The 18428-nt window shown below is 42.3% G+C and overlaps 2 protein-coding genes across 2 annotated transcripts in view; one reads left to right on the plus strand and one right to left on the minus strand.

The window, feature by feature from the left end:
* The window catches only part of slc4a5b (solute carrier family 4 member 5b), a 34399-nt gene extending 29644 nt beyond the window's left edge, over positions 1-4755 (minus strand). The window contains exon 1 of the mRNA XM_069701048.1: positions 4681-4755. The gene's annotated coding sequence lies outside the window, so the exon portion shown is untranslated. The remainder of the gene's footprint in view (positions 1-4680) is intronic.
* Positions 4756-9555: 4800 nt separating this feature from the next.
* On the plus strand, positions 9556-17297 carry LOC138622186 (substance-P receptor-like). The gene is made up of 7 exons (XM_069700763.1): positions 9556-10048; positions 11293-11468; positions 12101-12295; positions 15136-15286; positions 15465-15661; positions 15834-15930; positions 17115-17297. Exons 1-7 carry the CDS (start codon positions 9824-9826, stop codon positions 17295-17297), a joined length of 1224 nt encoding a protein of 407 aa, XP_069556864.1. The 5' UTR covers positions 9556-9823.
* The last annotated feature ends 1131 nt before the right edge of the window (positions 17298-18428 follow it).

Genomic DNA, 18428 nt, shown 5'->3' on the forward strand with positions numbered 1-18428 from the left:
ATTGATTTAAAAAAAAAAAAAATCTCATATTCTACATTTTATGATGATTGCGAAACGGAGAACTGCGCGCTGCGAGCTGCAGAACACCTTGAAAGCACGCAGATATCTCACGGGCGAGGGGTCGCTTTAGTTCACGGAAAGGTTAGACATGTCTGATTTATTATGGTAATTAATGGTAACGTGAAACTCATCGGCGGCAAATAAAATCATATGCTAATGTAAACACCTGTTAAATATGGCACGAATCGGAGTAGGTTTCAGATTTCCAGGTTCTATTGGAAAAAAAACAAAAAAACTTTATGAAGCATTTATAAGTTGTAATTAATAGTTAATAAAGTATTAACTAACGCTTTATATGCCTGGATATGAACTTTGAGTATTTATAAATGTGTTTATGAACCATTAGAACAGCTACCAGTTACCACCCTTATCAAAAAGTGGTATTTGTTATTATTTTCTACTTAGTTTTACTTGCACTGCTGCTATAAAGCAAAAAAAAAAAAAAAAAACTTAAAGCACTGTGCTCGAGTGGCCCCCCCGTTTCCATGACAGCCAGACGTATCGTCCTCTCGTGGCGACCGTTTTCTCTCTCTGCAGCTGATTTGGGGGAGTTTTTTTTGTTTTTTTTCTGGGCTGATCAATACGTGTCATTTGTGATCGCCGCCTGGTTCCTGAAGCCTGATCAGTGAGTGTGAAGGACAGTCACATGAGCGCGGTCAGGCGTACACACTAACACACACACACGCACGCGCGCGCACACACACACACACACACACACACACACACACACACACACACACACACACACGGGGGTTAATGAGGCGCGTGGTCGGCGTGCGGTTCCACCGAACACGTTTCCCATGACGTCGTGATGCCGCACTTTAAATTATGTTTATATAATCTGTTTGACCAAATAATGTCAGAGAACAAGCTAAATAATTGAAAGCGTTTATATTGTTAACGTGCGATGTTACTTTTCCATCTACTTCCCGTCTGTCTTGTCCGTCCTACACGAGGATTCCTTACTCAGCTGTTTCTTCCATTTTTGTCCCACTTAAGTTTTTTTTGGAGACTTTTGTTCTTATCCGAATCAAAGGTTTAAGGACAGATGATTTTGCTTATTGCACAAATTAAAAAGCCCCCGGAGGAATATTTCTGATTTGAGACAGTGAACTATGTAAATAAAATAAAACTCGACAGCCACAGATCCCGTGATTTCATGATCTTATGAGTCCTTAAAGTTCTCACATAATTTTCACTGTACGTAGCATTAAAATAAATTTAATTTGCCAGACATTTTGGTCTAATTATGTCCACAGCAACAACACAAGGCTTCTGGCTTTGCAGGCTGCACTGTAAAAATTAAAAAAAAAAAAAATAAAATAAAAAAACTTAAAGTCAAATTCACGGCAATTAACTGGCAGCAACTGAGAAGTAACGCACTGCAAAAAACTAAAAACAGCATTATAGCTGTAAAATAAAACAGTCATTTTCCAAATACTGTATCCGTGGTTACAGTCGGTACCAAACGGCAAAACTCTTGGTCTACGTGCCCGCCTGGGAACGAGCCAACATCCCATAATAACAGGTCCATAAAATGTTAACAAATGCACGCTGACAGCAAACTGATGCTGATGACTGTCGCAAAAAAAAAACGATTCTCGTGCGAAAAACTCCACAGACGAAGATGACGGGCGGCGGGAGTCAGTTCGTGCTGCTTTAAAGGAAGTACTCCACATATTTGATATTTTCGATGGAACATCCGACTCAGCAGATATTATTTTCCACGCTCAAACACCCGCGGCGCCTACATCACCCACAATGCAGCTCGACTCCGTTGTGCCAGCGGCAGCTCGTGTTAGCCGGGATGATTAACGCACCGGTGAACTTCACGTTCGCACTTTTTTGTAAACAACATTTGTTTTACCTTTTTAGAATTTGTCGTTTTCGGACCGAACCGCTCATCGGATCTCTAACACAGTAACGGGACGACTACTTTACTGTAATCTACAACATCTGGAAACGCACACGCGCGGGTGGAAAATCACTGTCCGGTTTAATCCGTTTACATGCCAGCCAATAACAATATCACACATTTGTTTTGACTAATTATTAAGTCAAGTTGCTGAGAAATAATTACTTAAAAAGGCGGTCATACATCAAAGCAGACAATACATTCAATTATACACAAAGCAGTGCGCTTAAAAAGTGCCGCAAACTTCATTCTTACAAACTGTTTTTTTTTTTTTTTTTTTTTTAACTTCCTGAAGCAGAGATTCATATCTATTTTCACCAGAACTGTTTTATGATTGTTTTGAACTTTAATGGGAGATATTTGGATACGAGTGACGTTTAAAACACACAGAACCTGACAGATCTTGTCAGGAGACAATGTCATTGTTTTTTTTTGTTTTTATTTCTTTTATATATTTTTAAACTATATTTTAACATGGTTTTTTTTTATGGGAAACGCTGCGCGTCATTTTGCTGTTGTAAAGCACTCTGTTCGCTGTAAAGTGCTTCTTGTGTGAAAGGAGCCACACAAACAAAGTTATGCTCAAAGTCAAATTATAATCTAAACAAAGTCTTATTGTATTTTGTGTCCTTTTTATGACTGCGCGATCGCAGGACTCTCGAACTGTCTTCACGAACCATCTAATGGTTTTATGTTCAGCCTGATTTTATAGGTTTTTGTGAAGGAAAACTCCTCAACGCAGGAAGGTAAATGACGTTAAAATTACACGGTGGAAAAAAACAAAAAACATAAAACGATGACGTCTTACCTGATGCGGGGGGAAGCTGAAGCTGAAAACGAGCGAAGTTCAAAAGTTAAAGAAGATTAAATGAAGCAGGAAAAAGTCCAGAATGAAACCGACTTCAACTCTGTTCCCGAATCTGAGGAGCAAAAACGCTGCGACTGAACAAAGAACCCTCTGACTGACGGACGGCAGGGCGAGTATTGAGTGTTGGATGGGGGCGTGCGTGTGTGTGTGTGTGTGTGTGTGTGTGTGTGTGTGTGTGTGTGTGTGTGTGTGTGCGTGTGCGTGTAGTGACAGCGTGTAGAGTGTCATCACGTCCGTCTGCGGAGCGTCCATTCACATTTTCCCTCTGATACAAACAGCTGCTGCAGAGTAACTCAGTACATTTACTGCAGTACAACTGGGAGGTACCCGAAATGTACTTCAGTATTTAACATGCGGGAGTTTTTCTATAAATATACAAAGACTTCACTGCGTATCGGAGGGAACTGGCGCACATTAGATTGCAGGTTTAAACACGCAAAATACGTCAGAGGATTCTGTGTATCAGGGATGCGATTAATCTCCGGTTTGCTGCTTATAAATCTGTTGATCAGCAGAAAATGTATCTGGAACTTTTCAAACGATTCATAATCAGATGACAGTTTTAGCCATTTTTTTAGGCACAAAAAAACGGAAATGTTTGTCTCAAATCGGAGAATTTGATGCGTTTCTCTCGTCACACATGAGAGGAAACTGAACGTTTTGGGATTTTAAGACGAAACAAAAACATCTGACGACGTCGTTGTTCTTCTTCCATCTTGTAGAATATGTTCTCAGACCAAAAAGGAAAATGCATTTCGCTCAGGGCGCGCTGCAGGGGTCGTGTTCATCATCATCATCATCATCATCATCATCATCATCATCATCAGAGGGATGAAGACCTGTGTGGTTGGTCACTTTAAATACATATTGCCGTGTACAATAAAGAGATTTTTAATATTTCACGAACCCCACGGCGTGCCTTAAAATGACCAACGTGTCGAGACCCCTCGGACTGTTTTGAAGGAAACGCTTTTTCCTTATCGGACCGAGACCATAATCCAAATATCCAATCAGGATCATAGCGGGCAATTTTTCACCGTTTGCTGTCATTTAAAAAAAAAAAAAAAAAAACATTTATCAGTGGCCTCGATAAATGTGTTTTTTTTTTTTTTTCCCACGGTGCCTCGTTGACGGGTGGAGCCGGCCCTCCTCTCCTCCCGTGTCCCGACTCGTCCCTCGTGTCACCACTAGATGTCTCTAAATAACCGGTTTCTCTTTCCGCACGAGAGGGAAGGGAGCCGCGGCAGATCGCTGAGGGAGCGGCACACTCGAGAGGAAACCCCGCCGAGAGGCTGCAAATAAATCCTCCTATCACGAATAAGATGTATTCAGTAAGTGCTTCCATTTCCATTTCCTCTTTGCTGCTGCCTTTAGTTGAACCAGATTTAAGGATGTTGATTCATTTCTTGCATTTCCGCAAGAATACGTGTGAATATGTATTTTATTTCTTAAACTGCACTGTAACTTTTATTCTATTTTTAGCTTGCTTAATGTTTTGATGACTCTTTTTTTAATGCTTTAATCACTGTTCTTGATTGTTTTTAAATGTCCTTTTCTTTTGCCTTATGTTTTGATGCTTTTAATGGTTTTATGTGAAGCACTTTGAACTGCCTTGTTGTTGAAATGTGCTCTACAAATAAACTTGCCTTGCCTCGCCTTGCATTCGCACACTCGACGTGTCATTTGGATCAGTCCGAAAAGCCTCTTTTAACGCAGAGTTCATCATTTTCTCAGGCGTCTCTCGACAGATCCTCAACATATCCACTATAAATACGACCAAACTGTGCGAAAGGGAAGGTTTCTGATTTATCGACACGTGGGAGAAACGTTTACTCACTTCACAAGACGTGGTGGCGATCTTGCAGAGGCGAAGAGCAGACGATCGTCCTTGACCTCCAAACGCAGCTTTGACCTCCTGCACGGGGAAGAAGATCCCTCGGCACCGTGACGTCCACCGCGCCAAAGGACTTTTCTCCGCGATGGATCAGTTCTCTGGAAGTCGTGGAGACACGGGACTTTCATCTTTGGTCCATCGAACACCGAGGAAACCGACGGCGTCAGACGACCCAGGACGACGGCCAGCAGAAGCAACCGGGACGACCTCCGCATGTTGCGCCAGGCCGCTGGTGTTCTCCATCAGTGCCTCCATACACGACCCAGACAGCTGGCTGACCTTTGTTGGAGGGTGGTATATATATTTTTGCTCCTCTCCTGTAAAATATATATATATATATATATATATTTTTTTTTAAGTGTTAACACATGACTAGTGTGTTAATTTTTCCTATCGTTGTGTAACAAAATAAATAACAGCTATATTTCACATAGGCACATATTAGATATGCACTTTATGCGTCCTTTTACCGTGTGTTAATACAATGAAGTTTTCCATCAACGTTAAATTTAGTGGTTAGAAAAGGACTTAATAGGACGTATATATATATTTTTTTTATTGTTTTTGTTTTTTTGCACTATTCGACGCAGTTCAGGTTTCATGTGTGTTTTTCCATCATAATTAAATAATGTTTTATTTTTTTTTAATGTGGGTTCTTAAACAGTGTTTTTGTTTTTTTTAAACTCTTTTACGTCAAAAACTAGACGGTAATTCCCTTAACTGTCGAACCTGAAGCGAACTTCAGCGCCGTCGTGACAGTGAACGTGAGCTTCCGTCGTTTTAAGCCAGCATGCGCACAAAAGACGAAAATTCACTCACCAGTCGTCAAACTCGGTCAAATATATACATAGATATCCTCTTTTATCTTCTGGTATCAGTAATGTCCCGAAGTACAGACAACGTCTCCTCATTAACCTCAACATTCAATATGAAGTCCTGACAATAGCTACTCGAAGTTTGCCCTTGACGCCGCTCGTTTTTCTTCTTTTTCTTCCCCTTTAAATAAACGTTAAGTGTGTTTGCAGACACGTGGCGCCCTCTTTTGGGCGTTTAACAGAACTGCACAACTGGGACCCTGCCAAGACTTTTTTTTGTGTGTTGAATTTATCTTCATTTGTGGAGGTTTAACTGCACCATTTATGGACACCTTCAAGAATTAGTTGACTCCTACAGATTTAGTTGAATTTATGGGGATTAAATACGAGTTTAATGGAGGATAAACACATGTAAGCACATTTAAATGCTTCCTGCTCGAGGTTGCACCCATTAGTTTTCATCAACAGCGATGTTTGAAAACTCTAGGTTATTTAAAAAATGTTAACGCTCATGTGAAAGTATTTTTAGAATTATTAAAAGCTCATCTAAACATCACCTGCACAAAAAATAAGTCTGTCAGCCCGTTTTTTTTATTTTTTATAGTTGCGACTACCACCATCTTTGTTTTAAATTTGTAAACAACATGAAAAAGAAGGTTCAAATCTGTATTGCATTTTAGAGGCAGAGTATTTTTTTTTAATTTTTTTTATCCGGGTCAAACTGTTCACTTATTTATGAAGTTTTAAAAACAAATTCCACAACAGAAGACTTTGTTATTCTGATATATTACAAACATCTAAGATAAATAGGGTTTTATAAAAAAGAAAAATCTTTCCATCATCAAACGTGATGAGATGGATATTTAATGTAAATACAACCGAATACTGTAACACAACATATAGGCTAATAAAACATCCAATAAAAACAACATCGTTAGTATTTTTGTAAAGTGATAGAATAGTTTTAGATATGTTTCTTCTTCTTGTCTTCTACTCCCAAAGTAATAATAACGCTGACAACTCACTGAATAACTATTGACCAGATGCAGGTGTATTTCTGTTATAAAATATAGTCCTAAAAGTATAATATAATAGAACAAACCATATCAATCCAAATGTTACATTATAAATAATAAAATCCCATTAGTAAATCGTGCTGCTAATTTCTGCTGCGTAGCTTAATAAAGCTGCTAATATGCATACGTGATAGATAAGGCATTATCTCCTGTTTGAAGAGTAATATGGAGAGTAATCGAATGAAACCGTGTCAGTCCGACACACACACACACACACACACACACACACACACACACACACACACACACACACACACACACACACACACACACACACACACACACACACACACACACACACACACACACACACACACACACACACACACACACACACACACACTGTTTCATTTCCCCTCAGGGGAAAAGGGAGCTGATTTGACTTGCTTCTTTATTCTCTGAGTTGCTGGTGCTGCTCTTTGTTACACACACATGCAAAAACACACAATGAGATAATAGTAAAACAAAAAGTCATACAAAATAAAGTGAGAATGATATATTTTAACATGTTTTGAAGATTATTTTACTATATTTTTTTCATTAAATCTAGATAGTGTCTCTAGTTTCATTTCAACTATATAGTATATATTTATATATATTTATATATACTGTATACCAATATTGTAATTATATGTTTTATGTTACGTGATTTTGGACGATATACTGTAAATAAAGTTTGTTTTACTTGGGTGGAGAGCTTCCATTAATGCCACAATTCCACAATTCGTCCAATAAATAATATAAATAACCGATAAAAAAAAAAACAATAAACACTACCAAGCACCTTATTAGGAACAGTGTACAAACACTGGGTCACACTGTGTCTTTGGTCTCAAACAGCCAAGATGGTCGAAATCTGAGAAAACGATTCAAGTAGGTTTATTCATGAAATATTGAATACAAACAAATTCAATTTTTCAATGGGAGCTGGATTATTATAATAAATGTTTTAAAATCACTGTCCCTGATCATTCTGGCATCACATTTATGGAAAATCTTTCGAAAAATGTTCTTGCCTAATCCTTCCTCCTCGTCATTAGTCATTTCTTCTCATTTTCTCCTCCACACGCTGTGAGATTGAAGTCGTAACCTTCCCGTTGTGCCAACACGTCTCCCGAATTCGCACGTTTTTGATGTGAAAGCAGGTGGTCGGCCAGATAAACCTACAAATGAAGGGAACCTTCCTTGGAGATTTCTGTCTCCTTTCTCTCGTGTCACATCCTCTCGCCATCACTCGTTCAAACAGGAGATGTCTCTACCTGCTGCTGCAGCTAAGGAGGGAAGCAGGTGACGAACTACACCGAGCTTCTGTGGTTTTCCCTGCAGCACCGATCAGATGCGACAGACAGACAGACAGACAGACAGCGTATCATAGAGATAAATGCACTCCATTCATGTGTGGTGCCATCTATCTGGGTTTCCACTACTCTGCTGAGCCGATGATGCAATTTCGGCTCAGGCAGGCAACAAAACTGGTGACCTCGTGACCTGAACTCAATGAGCCCCTTAATTTAAAAGCAGCCCTGCAGCTACAACATTTGGCTTGGAAATGTGTGTTAATTTGGCCATTTAGGGTTTTAAATGGACATAACTGATTGATGCTGAATTAATGACACAGGTGGAAGATCTGTTCTTGGATTTTGAATTTAGTTAGTCCCTATTTGGCGTTAAAAGCAGTATTTAAACACCTAGATGTTTTTTGAAAAAAATATAGTAGCTGTTTGTACATATAAGGACGTTTTAACTTGTTAATAAAGGAACCACAAACAGCCAGGGAAAAAAAGGTTTGAAAGTTCTTCGCCAAACTATAAAAAGAGCTTTTTTTTTTTTTAAAGCTAATTATAGATCAATAATTTCATTCTAAAAAAAAAATTGCATTTAATTTAGTTTAAGTGCAATGAATCATGAGAAGCACTTCTTCCACTCTGTAGAGAAGAATCCTCTTATCGAGTGTGTTTATTTGCACTAACTTAAGACGCTAACATTAGCATTACCAGCTAACTAGCTTACTCTGCACCAGCCAAAGGAGCTCATTGTTAACTACAGCTAAAGTTAACTTGCATGATGCTGTTTTCACATGCTAATTCAAATGAATTCACATCTAGTACATCCTCTGTGTTCTGTTTTCCTGCCGCGTGGCTGTCGGTTCTGGATGCTATCATGATATCAAATTTACGCTTGTTTCAGTGTTTGACTTTCAAAGTTTCATTATTTAGTCCTCAGACTGAAGAAGTTTTCTGGTAATGATCAAATAAAAAAAAATAAACAGTCACACTGAAGAATAAGAAACATGCTGTTTCTTTATTTCTATTCCCTCTACTTGTATGCTGACTTTTTGTCTGTCAGCTTTAGTGTTTTTTTTTTTATTGTTGCACGAGTTCATTAAAACCATAACTGCTCTATAAACTACAATAAATGATAGAACAAAGTGTATGATTAACGTGATAACACTAACTCATATGGTCGATATAAAACCTTAATTAAATGCTTATGCAAGTTTATGAAAAGACAAAAACTTTTCCCCGACGTGCGGCACGCGAGGGCACATATCACTGCTTGCAGTTTTAATTCTACTTACAACTACAGTGTGTTATAAATCATATGTTTGTTTTTTTACATTAAAAGTCATCATATCATCATATTATGTAAGCCAATATCATCAGACTGACCCAGAAGGGGTTGAGGACTAATCCTGCTGGGACCATATTAGGGGGTCCAGAGAAGTTATTGTTGCATTTCAGGATCACACAGCGTGATTTATTCCTATAGATCATATTGAAGGTTCAGACTAATCAGTCCCCGTGTTTATAGTGAAGGGCGTGTGTGTGTGTGTGTGTGTGTGTGTGTGTGTGTGTGTGTGTGTGTGTGTGTGTGTGTGTGTGTGTGTGTGTGTGTGTGTGTGTTTGGTGGGAGTGGGGGGGGTGATTTGGGCGAATGGGGGGGGGGGGGGGCTTAGGGGGGTTAACCGTCAGTGGTTGGTGAGCTGCGTCGTGCGTTATGGTGCGGTGTTGTCCTCCGGAGCGCGCGCCTTCACGGTGCGTAAAATGTGCGAACTGCGCTTTTTTTTTTTTTTTGGTTTGTTTTGTTGCATGTCCACAGGCTCCGTTTTGTTCCTACAGGAAAATAAATCAGCTCCAGTAAACGAGGACACTAATCAATTTTTTTTTATTTTTTTATTTTTTTAACATCGGAAAGATGGACTCGCTGTACAACAACACCGACTGTACCTGGACGAACGGGACGAGCGGGACCGTTAACTGCAGCGACGGCTTCAACCAGTTCGTCCAGCCGGTGTGGCAGATCACGTTGTGGGCCGTCGCTTACTGCAGCATCGTGGCGGTGTCGGTGGTCGGTAACGCCGTGGTGATCTGGATCATTTTGGCGCATAAACGCATGAGGACCGTCACCAACTACTTTCTGGTGAGGAAACATAAACTGTGTGTTTTACTGTCAGAGGGAAGAGTGAGTTTTATTCCGTTTATACAGAATTTAATTTGTGTCCACAGTAAATTAAATTGAACCAAATTAATATGCAAGTTTTTGATCACCTGCAAAAACATATTTTCTGTTCTTTTCAGAGGTGCTCCTCACATATAGATTATTGATAGAGGTGATGATAAACTGCTTTGATCTGTATCATAAATACATTTTAAATCTATTTTTCAAATAGTGACTGACTCCTAAAACATAAAAGTCTCTTTCAACCTCTTTTGGAGAGAAAGCACTGATTACATATGAAAACATGGAATCTGTTAAATCTATGTACACATCCAAAATCATAATTAATCCAAGAACTAAAAACTGCCATATGAAATCACTGGAAAGCAATAGCTCCAAATATGGTAGTGTATATTGACTTTTAGATAATTGCATTATACAATTAATGTGTTGATCTAAACGAATCATTTGGTCGGTAAAATGCTGCCAGTAAATTGTGACAGATTGGTTATTAGTATTGTTTGTTTTTGTAGATTAACAGCTAGTAATCCAAATATATTTACTTTACAATCACATAAAAAAAAAAAAAACAGCACGGCTTCACGTTTGAGAAGATCCAAATAAATTTCAGTCTTTTTTGCTAGAAAAATGGCTTAAAATGATCCGTTACCAAACAATCTGCCATTATAGTAATTGAAAAATCAGCATGACGAATTATTTTTCTTCTATTCTTGAACATCTTTAGAAGAACGGGACAACATTTAAGGCTTTTTTTAATTTATTCTTATTTGAAGGTCCTAAATGTCTTTTCTCACCTGCTGTTTGCTGTCATGTGAAGTTATTTTGGGCTTCAGTCTTCGCTGTGATTAAAGCGTGAAGGACAGATCGATAAGTGGCCATTCGAGGGTGGACGAGTGTGTTTTCTTAAAATGTAGTTTAATCCGTGGCTGCAGTGGGAGAGTTTCACCACACAAGATTTGTCATACACTACTCAATGCTGATTGGTTAACGGCTAAACTACACATTTTGGAGTCGCCCTTTTTACCTGTTTAGCTCACCTGTGCAGTAATCCTGCTGTTTATTCAGCATCCTGACATGCAGCACCTGTCAGGTGGATGGATTATATATGTCATATATAAAGATATTATATATAAACAAAGAAATAAACATTTTGTGGGCGTTGGGTGTAAATGAAAAAGACAAACTCCCCTGTCCGTCTCCTGCAGGTGAACTTGGCCTTCGCCGAAGCCGCCATGTCGGCGTTCAACACAGTCATCAACTTCGCCTACGCCGTTCACAACGTGTGGTACTTCGGTTCGGTCTACTGCCGCTTCCACAACTTCTTCCCCATCGCCGCCATATTTGCCAGCATTTACTCCATGACGGCCATCGCGCTGGACAGGTGTGTGTGTGTGTGTGTGTGTGTGTGTGTGTGTGTGTGTGTGTGTGTGTGTGTGTGTGTGTGTGTGTGTGTGTGTGTGTGTGTGTGTGTGTGTGTGTGTTATGGGACTACAGTGTGTCTCTTTACACGAGCACGTCCCTCAAGGCGATGCAGGCTCCATATCAGCGACGTCACTGGTGCAATATAAAGGAAGCCATATTTGATATAAAGCCTCCTTCACACTTCTCACGTGCACACAAGGAAACGGAGGTGTTATTTCAAAGATGATATATAATTGTATAATTGAAGCCATTTTACAATGCAGTCGACATTCAAACAGCTGTAAAATCATTTGAAAATTCAGTGAGTTTTGACGACGATAACTCCGGACGAGCTTCCCCGTCGATGCTGTACATCCACGAGTATCTTCAACATGTATAAAACTGAACGCGCGGCTGGGGCTAATTTGACATGAGAAAGTGTCCGACCAAGTCCCCGCTAATTCATTTTCATACTGTTTAGAGATGAATAGGAAGTCAACGGCTTCCCGGGAAATGTAAGGAAGTTAACGCTCGACGAAACGGTTGGCAAAAATATAAATAAAAGTCAAAGATAAACATGAAATTCCATGAAGTATTCTCTACGTGTGTTAGATACATGGCGATCATCCACCCCTTGCAGCAGAGGTTGTCGTCCACAGAGACCCGCGTGGTGATGGCTGTGATCTGGACGCTCGCTCTGCTGCTAGCCTTCCCTCAGTACTACTACTCGTCCACCGCCCTGCTGCCCGGACGCACCGTCTGCTACATCGACTGGCCTGAATACACCGACATGGTCTTCAGGAAAATGTGAGTACCACGTGGTGGCAGCAGATCGAGTTGTACCCACCGGTGACAGAGTAGCGCCTTCAAAAGTTGTTGCTTTCTTGAAGAAATTGTATTTTCTTGATTCCCGTTGTTCTGGGTTTTGCGCCCTCATGGTTGAAATGCACTTATTGTAAGTCGCTTTGGATAAAAGCGTCAGCCTAAATGTAATGCGATGTAATGTAATGTCACGTTGTGTTGGCAAGAAGTTGCCTGTTCACACGTGCAGTTAAACGTGTACCAACATCAGCGTTTACCTGAAGTCGTGTCTCCGGCCGCTCGTTGAGTGCAAGTCCTAAACGTTGGACTTCTCTTTTTAAATTTTGATATTCCCACCTCGAGAGCGAGCGTTTCGGGCTACATCACGCTAAAAAGTCGAATCGAATACGATGCAGAGTTTTAGCGTCGACTTCGTACGAAACTTCTGCTTTGTTATTTCTGGTCTGTCAGCAGCTAAAAAAGTCTCTTCGAAGACTTCCAGATTTATGAACAGTTACACCAGGAAGGACTGAAATGAATTTTCGGAGACGAGATCGTTTTTATTTTTATTTTTTTTTTCGTTTTCAGCAAATGGTGCTAAAGCTAAGCCGGCAACCTCCAGCCACGTTGGAAAAAAAAGTGAGGAATCGATCATACCTTAAACATCCTGCTGAAATGTGAACGGGTCAACAGCAACTACTTCCCTCCGGTCGACAGACAGTCTGACGTCTGCCGGCATCAAGCGCTGTAAAAAGTTAGAGAAAGGAAGTTCATCTTTAGGTAGTATTGAAAGTAGACCGTACAGTTATGTTTATATATACTGTATGGTCGGACTCAGTGGGGAGTTTTAACTCTCAATGCATGCTGGGAAATCTCAATCATTTAGTCATCTCAAGTCAATTTCAAGTCAAAAGTTAAAAGAACAAAATTTCGATTGGTTCTAAAGTGGTCTGAAAATAAAAGTGAGACATTTTAAGTTGAATTAACTGGAAATGAAGAAATAAAACAAATTTCCTGATTGATGTTTTACAGTGTAGGAGACGTTACATATCAGAGTCTTTACATCTCAGACAATCTTGTCAACGCGTTCTCATCCCCGAGGCGTCACATACTAGCCTGGCGTTAGCCGACCCAAAGTCGCCGCGTGAACGTAAAGGCCTGGACACGATACGGGAAGAGTTTCCAGACTGCTGGGCGAGGTTCATTTCAAAACTACTGGCGCAGCTTGAACCAATCAGTGTGTTTCGAAAACTACTGTAAGACTCTACCACCGCTGCAACTACATTTCGGGGGAAAAAAACAAAAAAACGAGACAAGCAAACGAATGAGCTTTTTGTGTTAAGACTCGCTGTTTCCTCCTGCTTCCAGTCTTCGTGCTAAGCTAAGCAGAGAGACTGCCGTCAGCGCAGCACTCAATGGCAAAAAGCAAATAAGATCATTAGTTTGGAATCGTTATTTCAAATATTTGATGCCCGGTATTTTGTGCCTTATCATTTCTACGTCCTGTGGCAGCGTCACACACTCGTTATGAACACGGTTTGATCTGTTGGCATCCATCACCAGACAGGATACCTGCTGCAGCCGGCCCGAACCAGCGCAATAATAAGTCCCTTACAGGGATTAATTTAGAAGATGAAAATGACTCCAGTTCCGGTGATGAATCCGAGGAACGTTCTCCTGCCCGGTGGATTCGTTCTGGAAATATCTGTGCGGCTAAAAGAGGAAAAGGAGCATTTGATAAATCTGCCTCCAAAATGAAAGTCTTTATTATCGTCCTCCTTCCTGTCACACCTTTCTCAAACCTCTCTGCATATTAAGGCATGTTTAATTTAGAGCTTCTGGTTTTCCGGAGGGCTGCAGAAAGCGAGATGAGAAAGCAGTTGTGTGGCCAGTGTGTGTGTGTGTGGCCAGTGTGTGTGTGTGTGTGTGTGTGTGTGTGTGTGTGTGTGTGTGTGTGTGTGTGTGTGTGTGTGTGTGTGTGTGTGTGTGTGTGTGTGTGTGTGTGTGTGTGTGTGTGTGTGCGTGCGCGCGCGCGCGCTTTTCAACTGTGAGTATTCATGAGTGCAAACATGTAAGACCGCGATGTGACAGGAGACGATCCCTCCGGCAGGTCTCGGTTGGCCGAGTGTAACGTGTTCATAGAAGCAGCCAAAACTAAATATAACAAGACGCGAGCGAAACTAGCTCTCAGGCTGCGTTTAGGCAGCTAAATGCTAACGTCCGCATGCTAATGTGGCCGTTGTGACAATGTTCTGTCCAAATACGTTAAAGCAATGGTTAAAAAAAAATAAATAAATAAGGAGTGCATGGAAGAGCGGTCAGAAAATTTCAGCAAGCAGATGACACTAGTGAACAATCATGCAAAACTCCTAGAAGGAGTCATTTCTCCTGTAGGGGGCGACACCAGCTTCTGACGCCGAGGTGTCGTTACTTTTTTTCCACATAGGAAGATTACATCAAATGAATTTATTTTTTTGTGTGCATATTTTCCTTGTGTTGTTCTGTGCAACACGTTTATTTGAAGGCACTGTTTGGAAGAGGATCAAATGTGTGTAATTTCCATGAAATGAACTGAACTGAAATAACCGAATAACTCCACGATTTTAAAGTTACCGCTCTGAATCCAAAAGTCTAAATTTTGAGTTCTAATCAATCGCAAACCGGAATTGTTTTTTTCCCGCATTTACCGTTTTTTTAAAAAAAAAAAAATGTTGCTGTGTTTTCTGAAACGCTGTTGCGTTTTGTTCTTGTGTTTCCATTACATAACACTTTTTCTTTGGAAAAATGTCACATTGCACATCCTCTTTCCCCCCCTGGTCACGTCTCTGTTTTCATTTCTGGCGCAGATACTACGTGTGCGTGACACTGCTCATCTACTTCCTGCCCCTGTGCGTTATGGGATGGGCCTACACGACGGTGGGCGTGACCCTCTGGGCGAGCGCGATTCCCGGAGACTCGTCCGAACACTACAAAGAGCAGCTTTTCGCCAAACGCAAGGTGACGCCGACACGGACGCCTCTTCCTCGTCTGTCTTCCTCTTTGGCCTCGATCACTAAACGCTGTCATTTAATTTAATGGCATTTTAATCTCCCCCCCCATGAAAACAACGACAAAAAGAGATTAGGTTTTAAACCCTCTCCCCCGTGGGTCTTCTGTGTGTGTTTTTCCGTGGCAGGTGGTGAAGATGATGATTGTGGTGGTGTGTACCTTCGCTGTCTGCTGGCTGCCGTATCACATCTACTTCCTGCTGCACCAGTTCTTCCCCGACTTGTTCGAGCAGCGCTACATCCAGCAGGTGTACCTGGCCGTCATGTGGCTGGCCATGAGCTCCACCATGTACAACCCCATCATCTACTACTGCCTCAACAGCAGGTGGGACGTCTTGCTTTTAATAGTTTCCCCGCTTTGAAACGACGAGCCGCCGGCGTTTCATCCGTTTCCCTGTCACTCGTGTAGGCGATCTGGTAATCTGCATCTGTGTCTGTAATCCTGCTCGCCTGTTTAATCCACCCCGCAGTGAAACATTTGTCTCACAACTCGGCAGGTTCAGAGCAGGTTTCCAGCAGGTGTTTTGTTGCTGTGCCCCGACCGCCGCCAAAGACGAGCTGGAGCTCAAATCGCCGCGCTACCTGCAAACCCAGGTGTGTGTGTGTGTGTGTGTGTGTGTGTGTGTGTGTGTGTGTGCGTGCGTGCGTGCGTGCGTGCGTGCGTGCGTGCGTGCGTGCGTGCGTGCGTGTGTGTGTGTGTGTGTGAGAAACGCTGAGATAGAGAGGTAAATCTTTAAAGAGAAGTAAGTGTTTAAAGAGCGGCTGTTTGGTAAGTCCAATGATAATTTACAAACCGTAATCAGTGTCTTTTCTGCTGGATATACGAGGGTGGATCAGAAAGTTCAGAGTGCGTTCCTGTTGAACGCAGCACAGTGATGCACACGGAGCAGCAGGAAGTAACAAACTCCACGAGGAAGTGCTCCGGGTGTCGTCTCTTGATCAACATCCAGCACCTGAGTTCCACACGTCAACGTGATCGCTTGTACGTGAACGTTTGTGATTTCCCCGCGGACCTGAAAACTGGAGCAGAGGAACATCAAGATTTTGGGGGCAAAAAAAAAAAAGGGTGGGGTGGGGTGGGAGGGAAGCTACGATTGTGTTGTTGAGGGTGAGAAACTCGGCCGTTTTTAATGCGCTGTGACCGGTAGTGATAAAGGATCCTGTTGCCGTGGCGACACAGTTCAGGTGGTTTCTGTTCTCTGGGTTTCAAACGACGCAGTAACGGACAGGTAACTGAAACAAACTGACAAAGAGGGAAGAAGAAGAAGAAGAAGAGCACACAGACTAAATACAGCAGGGAGGGAAGGACAACGAGGGACAGGTGAAACTAATCAGGGGGCGGGGCCAACAATCATACAAAAGGACAGGAAGGGAAGACAAGACACAAGATGGGAGTCATTTCAAAAATCAAACAGGAAGCACAAAACCCAGACTGACCTGAAGACTACGAAGCAGAAAAGAAGTCCGAACCGTAACAGAACCTTCAGATGGTCTCAGTAGAACTCGGTGTTGACAGTCTGACCCTGGGGGACGAATTCACGGTGAAAACCAACCCGGTTGGTGAAAATCCACGGTGAAATCACAAATGTTCACGTACCAGTGGTCACAAAACCGTGTGGAACTCAGATGTTGATCAAGAGACGACACTTGGAACACTTAAGTCACGGCGCTACGCTGCGCAACAAGAAAAGTCTCCGACCTTTTTGATCGCACCTCGTGAACTCCTCTCTCCGATCCACGAATCCAGCGACCTCTAAGTGAACCGTCTCTATTTTCAGGTGAGCATCTATCGAGCCAGTCGGATGGAGACGGTCGTTTCCACCGCCGTCCTTCCGGCGGCGGCGGCGGCGGAGCAGAAGAGGGCGCAGCTGCCGTCCTGCGGCCCTCGCGGTCAGCCTCAGGTGGAGGTCACGTCCAACGGCTCGGGCTCAGAGACTTTTCCCAAGAGCCCCTCGCGGTGACGAAGCGTAGGGGGGCGGTGGGGGGCGGGAGTGGGGGAGGAGAGGGAACAAAGTGCCGCTACGTGGCTAAGACCTGACATCGGGTGAGGCGCTCCGACGGCGAAGACATCTGCGCTTCTTTTATCTGAAAGAAGTGCGTTATTCGGCAACTGTTTCGATGGCCGGTGGATGCCCGGGGGGGGGGGGGAATAAGGAAGTTTGTCTCACAGTATGTGTCCTCGACGTGAACCTCAGCGCACCTCTCGCGCTGGTCGGACTCCTAACCTGCAGCGTCGGTTGTGGGAAGCGTGACCCTCGCCGTCCCCCGGCAAACACTGTCACATCGAGTAGAGTTGGCGACGGCGTGTTTGTGTGGTGTGGAAACAGGTCTTGTGTCGTGATTGTGTGATTGTGTGTGTGTGTGTGTGTGTGTGTGTGCGCGCGCGTGTCGGGCTAGCACCTGTTGGACAGGATTAGCCCCTTGTTTTGACAATGTGTGGAGCAGGGTTCGGTGTGCCGCCGCCGGGTCACGGGCCAGCTAAATATAGAGGACGGGGAACACGCATACAGAAGGATTGACAACGCGGTGAAAGAAATGAAAGGACAGGAAAACATTCTAAGTCTCTGTCCCGGACGCATCTCTGTTTACAAGCTCAGGACTCGGGTTCGTCAATGCGGAGGAACGATGCTATTTCAAGCCTCGCAGACAACAGCTGCACAAAACCAGTCAGATAATGACCACACACAGTTTACTGCTACCTGTCAGCCGCTCTGTCTCTTGTTAGGCATTCAAGATGTGACGTGTGGGGGCCGAATGTTTTCACGAGAATCGATTTGTGGGTTTCATTTTCCAGCCGATTTACTCAAAATGTTCCTCGCCATTTCCCTAAAAAAAATAGCCGGTATTTCCGGCTCAGAAAGTTGTACATGTTTTAGTATGAATTCAAAGGGACATGGATAAAGTGTTCCTTGCAACAGTTATTAAGTGTATTTCTCATATTTGCCGTTCAAAAGCGGTTAATGTGAGTTTTTTTTAACAGGTCTGAACGGTGGAAATAATGTGGAAATATGTTACAAATATGTTACACACGTTTTATAGCAATATGCAGTATAAACACTGATTGAATTAATGTATACTCAAAGTCATGACGA

This window comes from Brachyistius frenatus, unplaced genomic scaffold (assembly GCF_029030835.1).
Source record: "Brachyistius frenatus isolate BFR_SWC_R1_liver_20210118 unplaced genomic scaffold, ASM2903083v1 Contig_35, whole genome shotgun sequence".
In the NCBI taxonomy this organism is placed as follows: domain Eukaryota; kingdom Metazoa; phylum Chordata; class Actinopteri; family Embiotocidae; genus Brachyistius; species Brachyistius frenatus.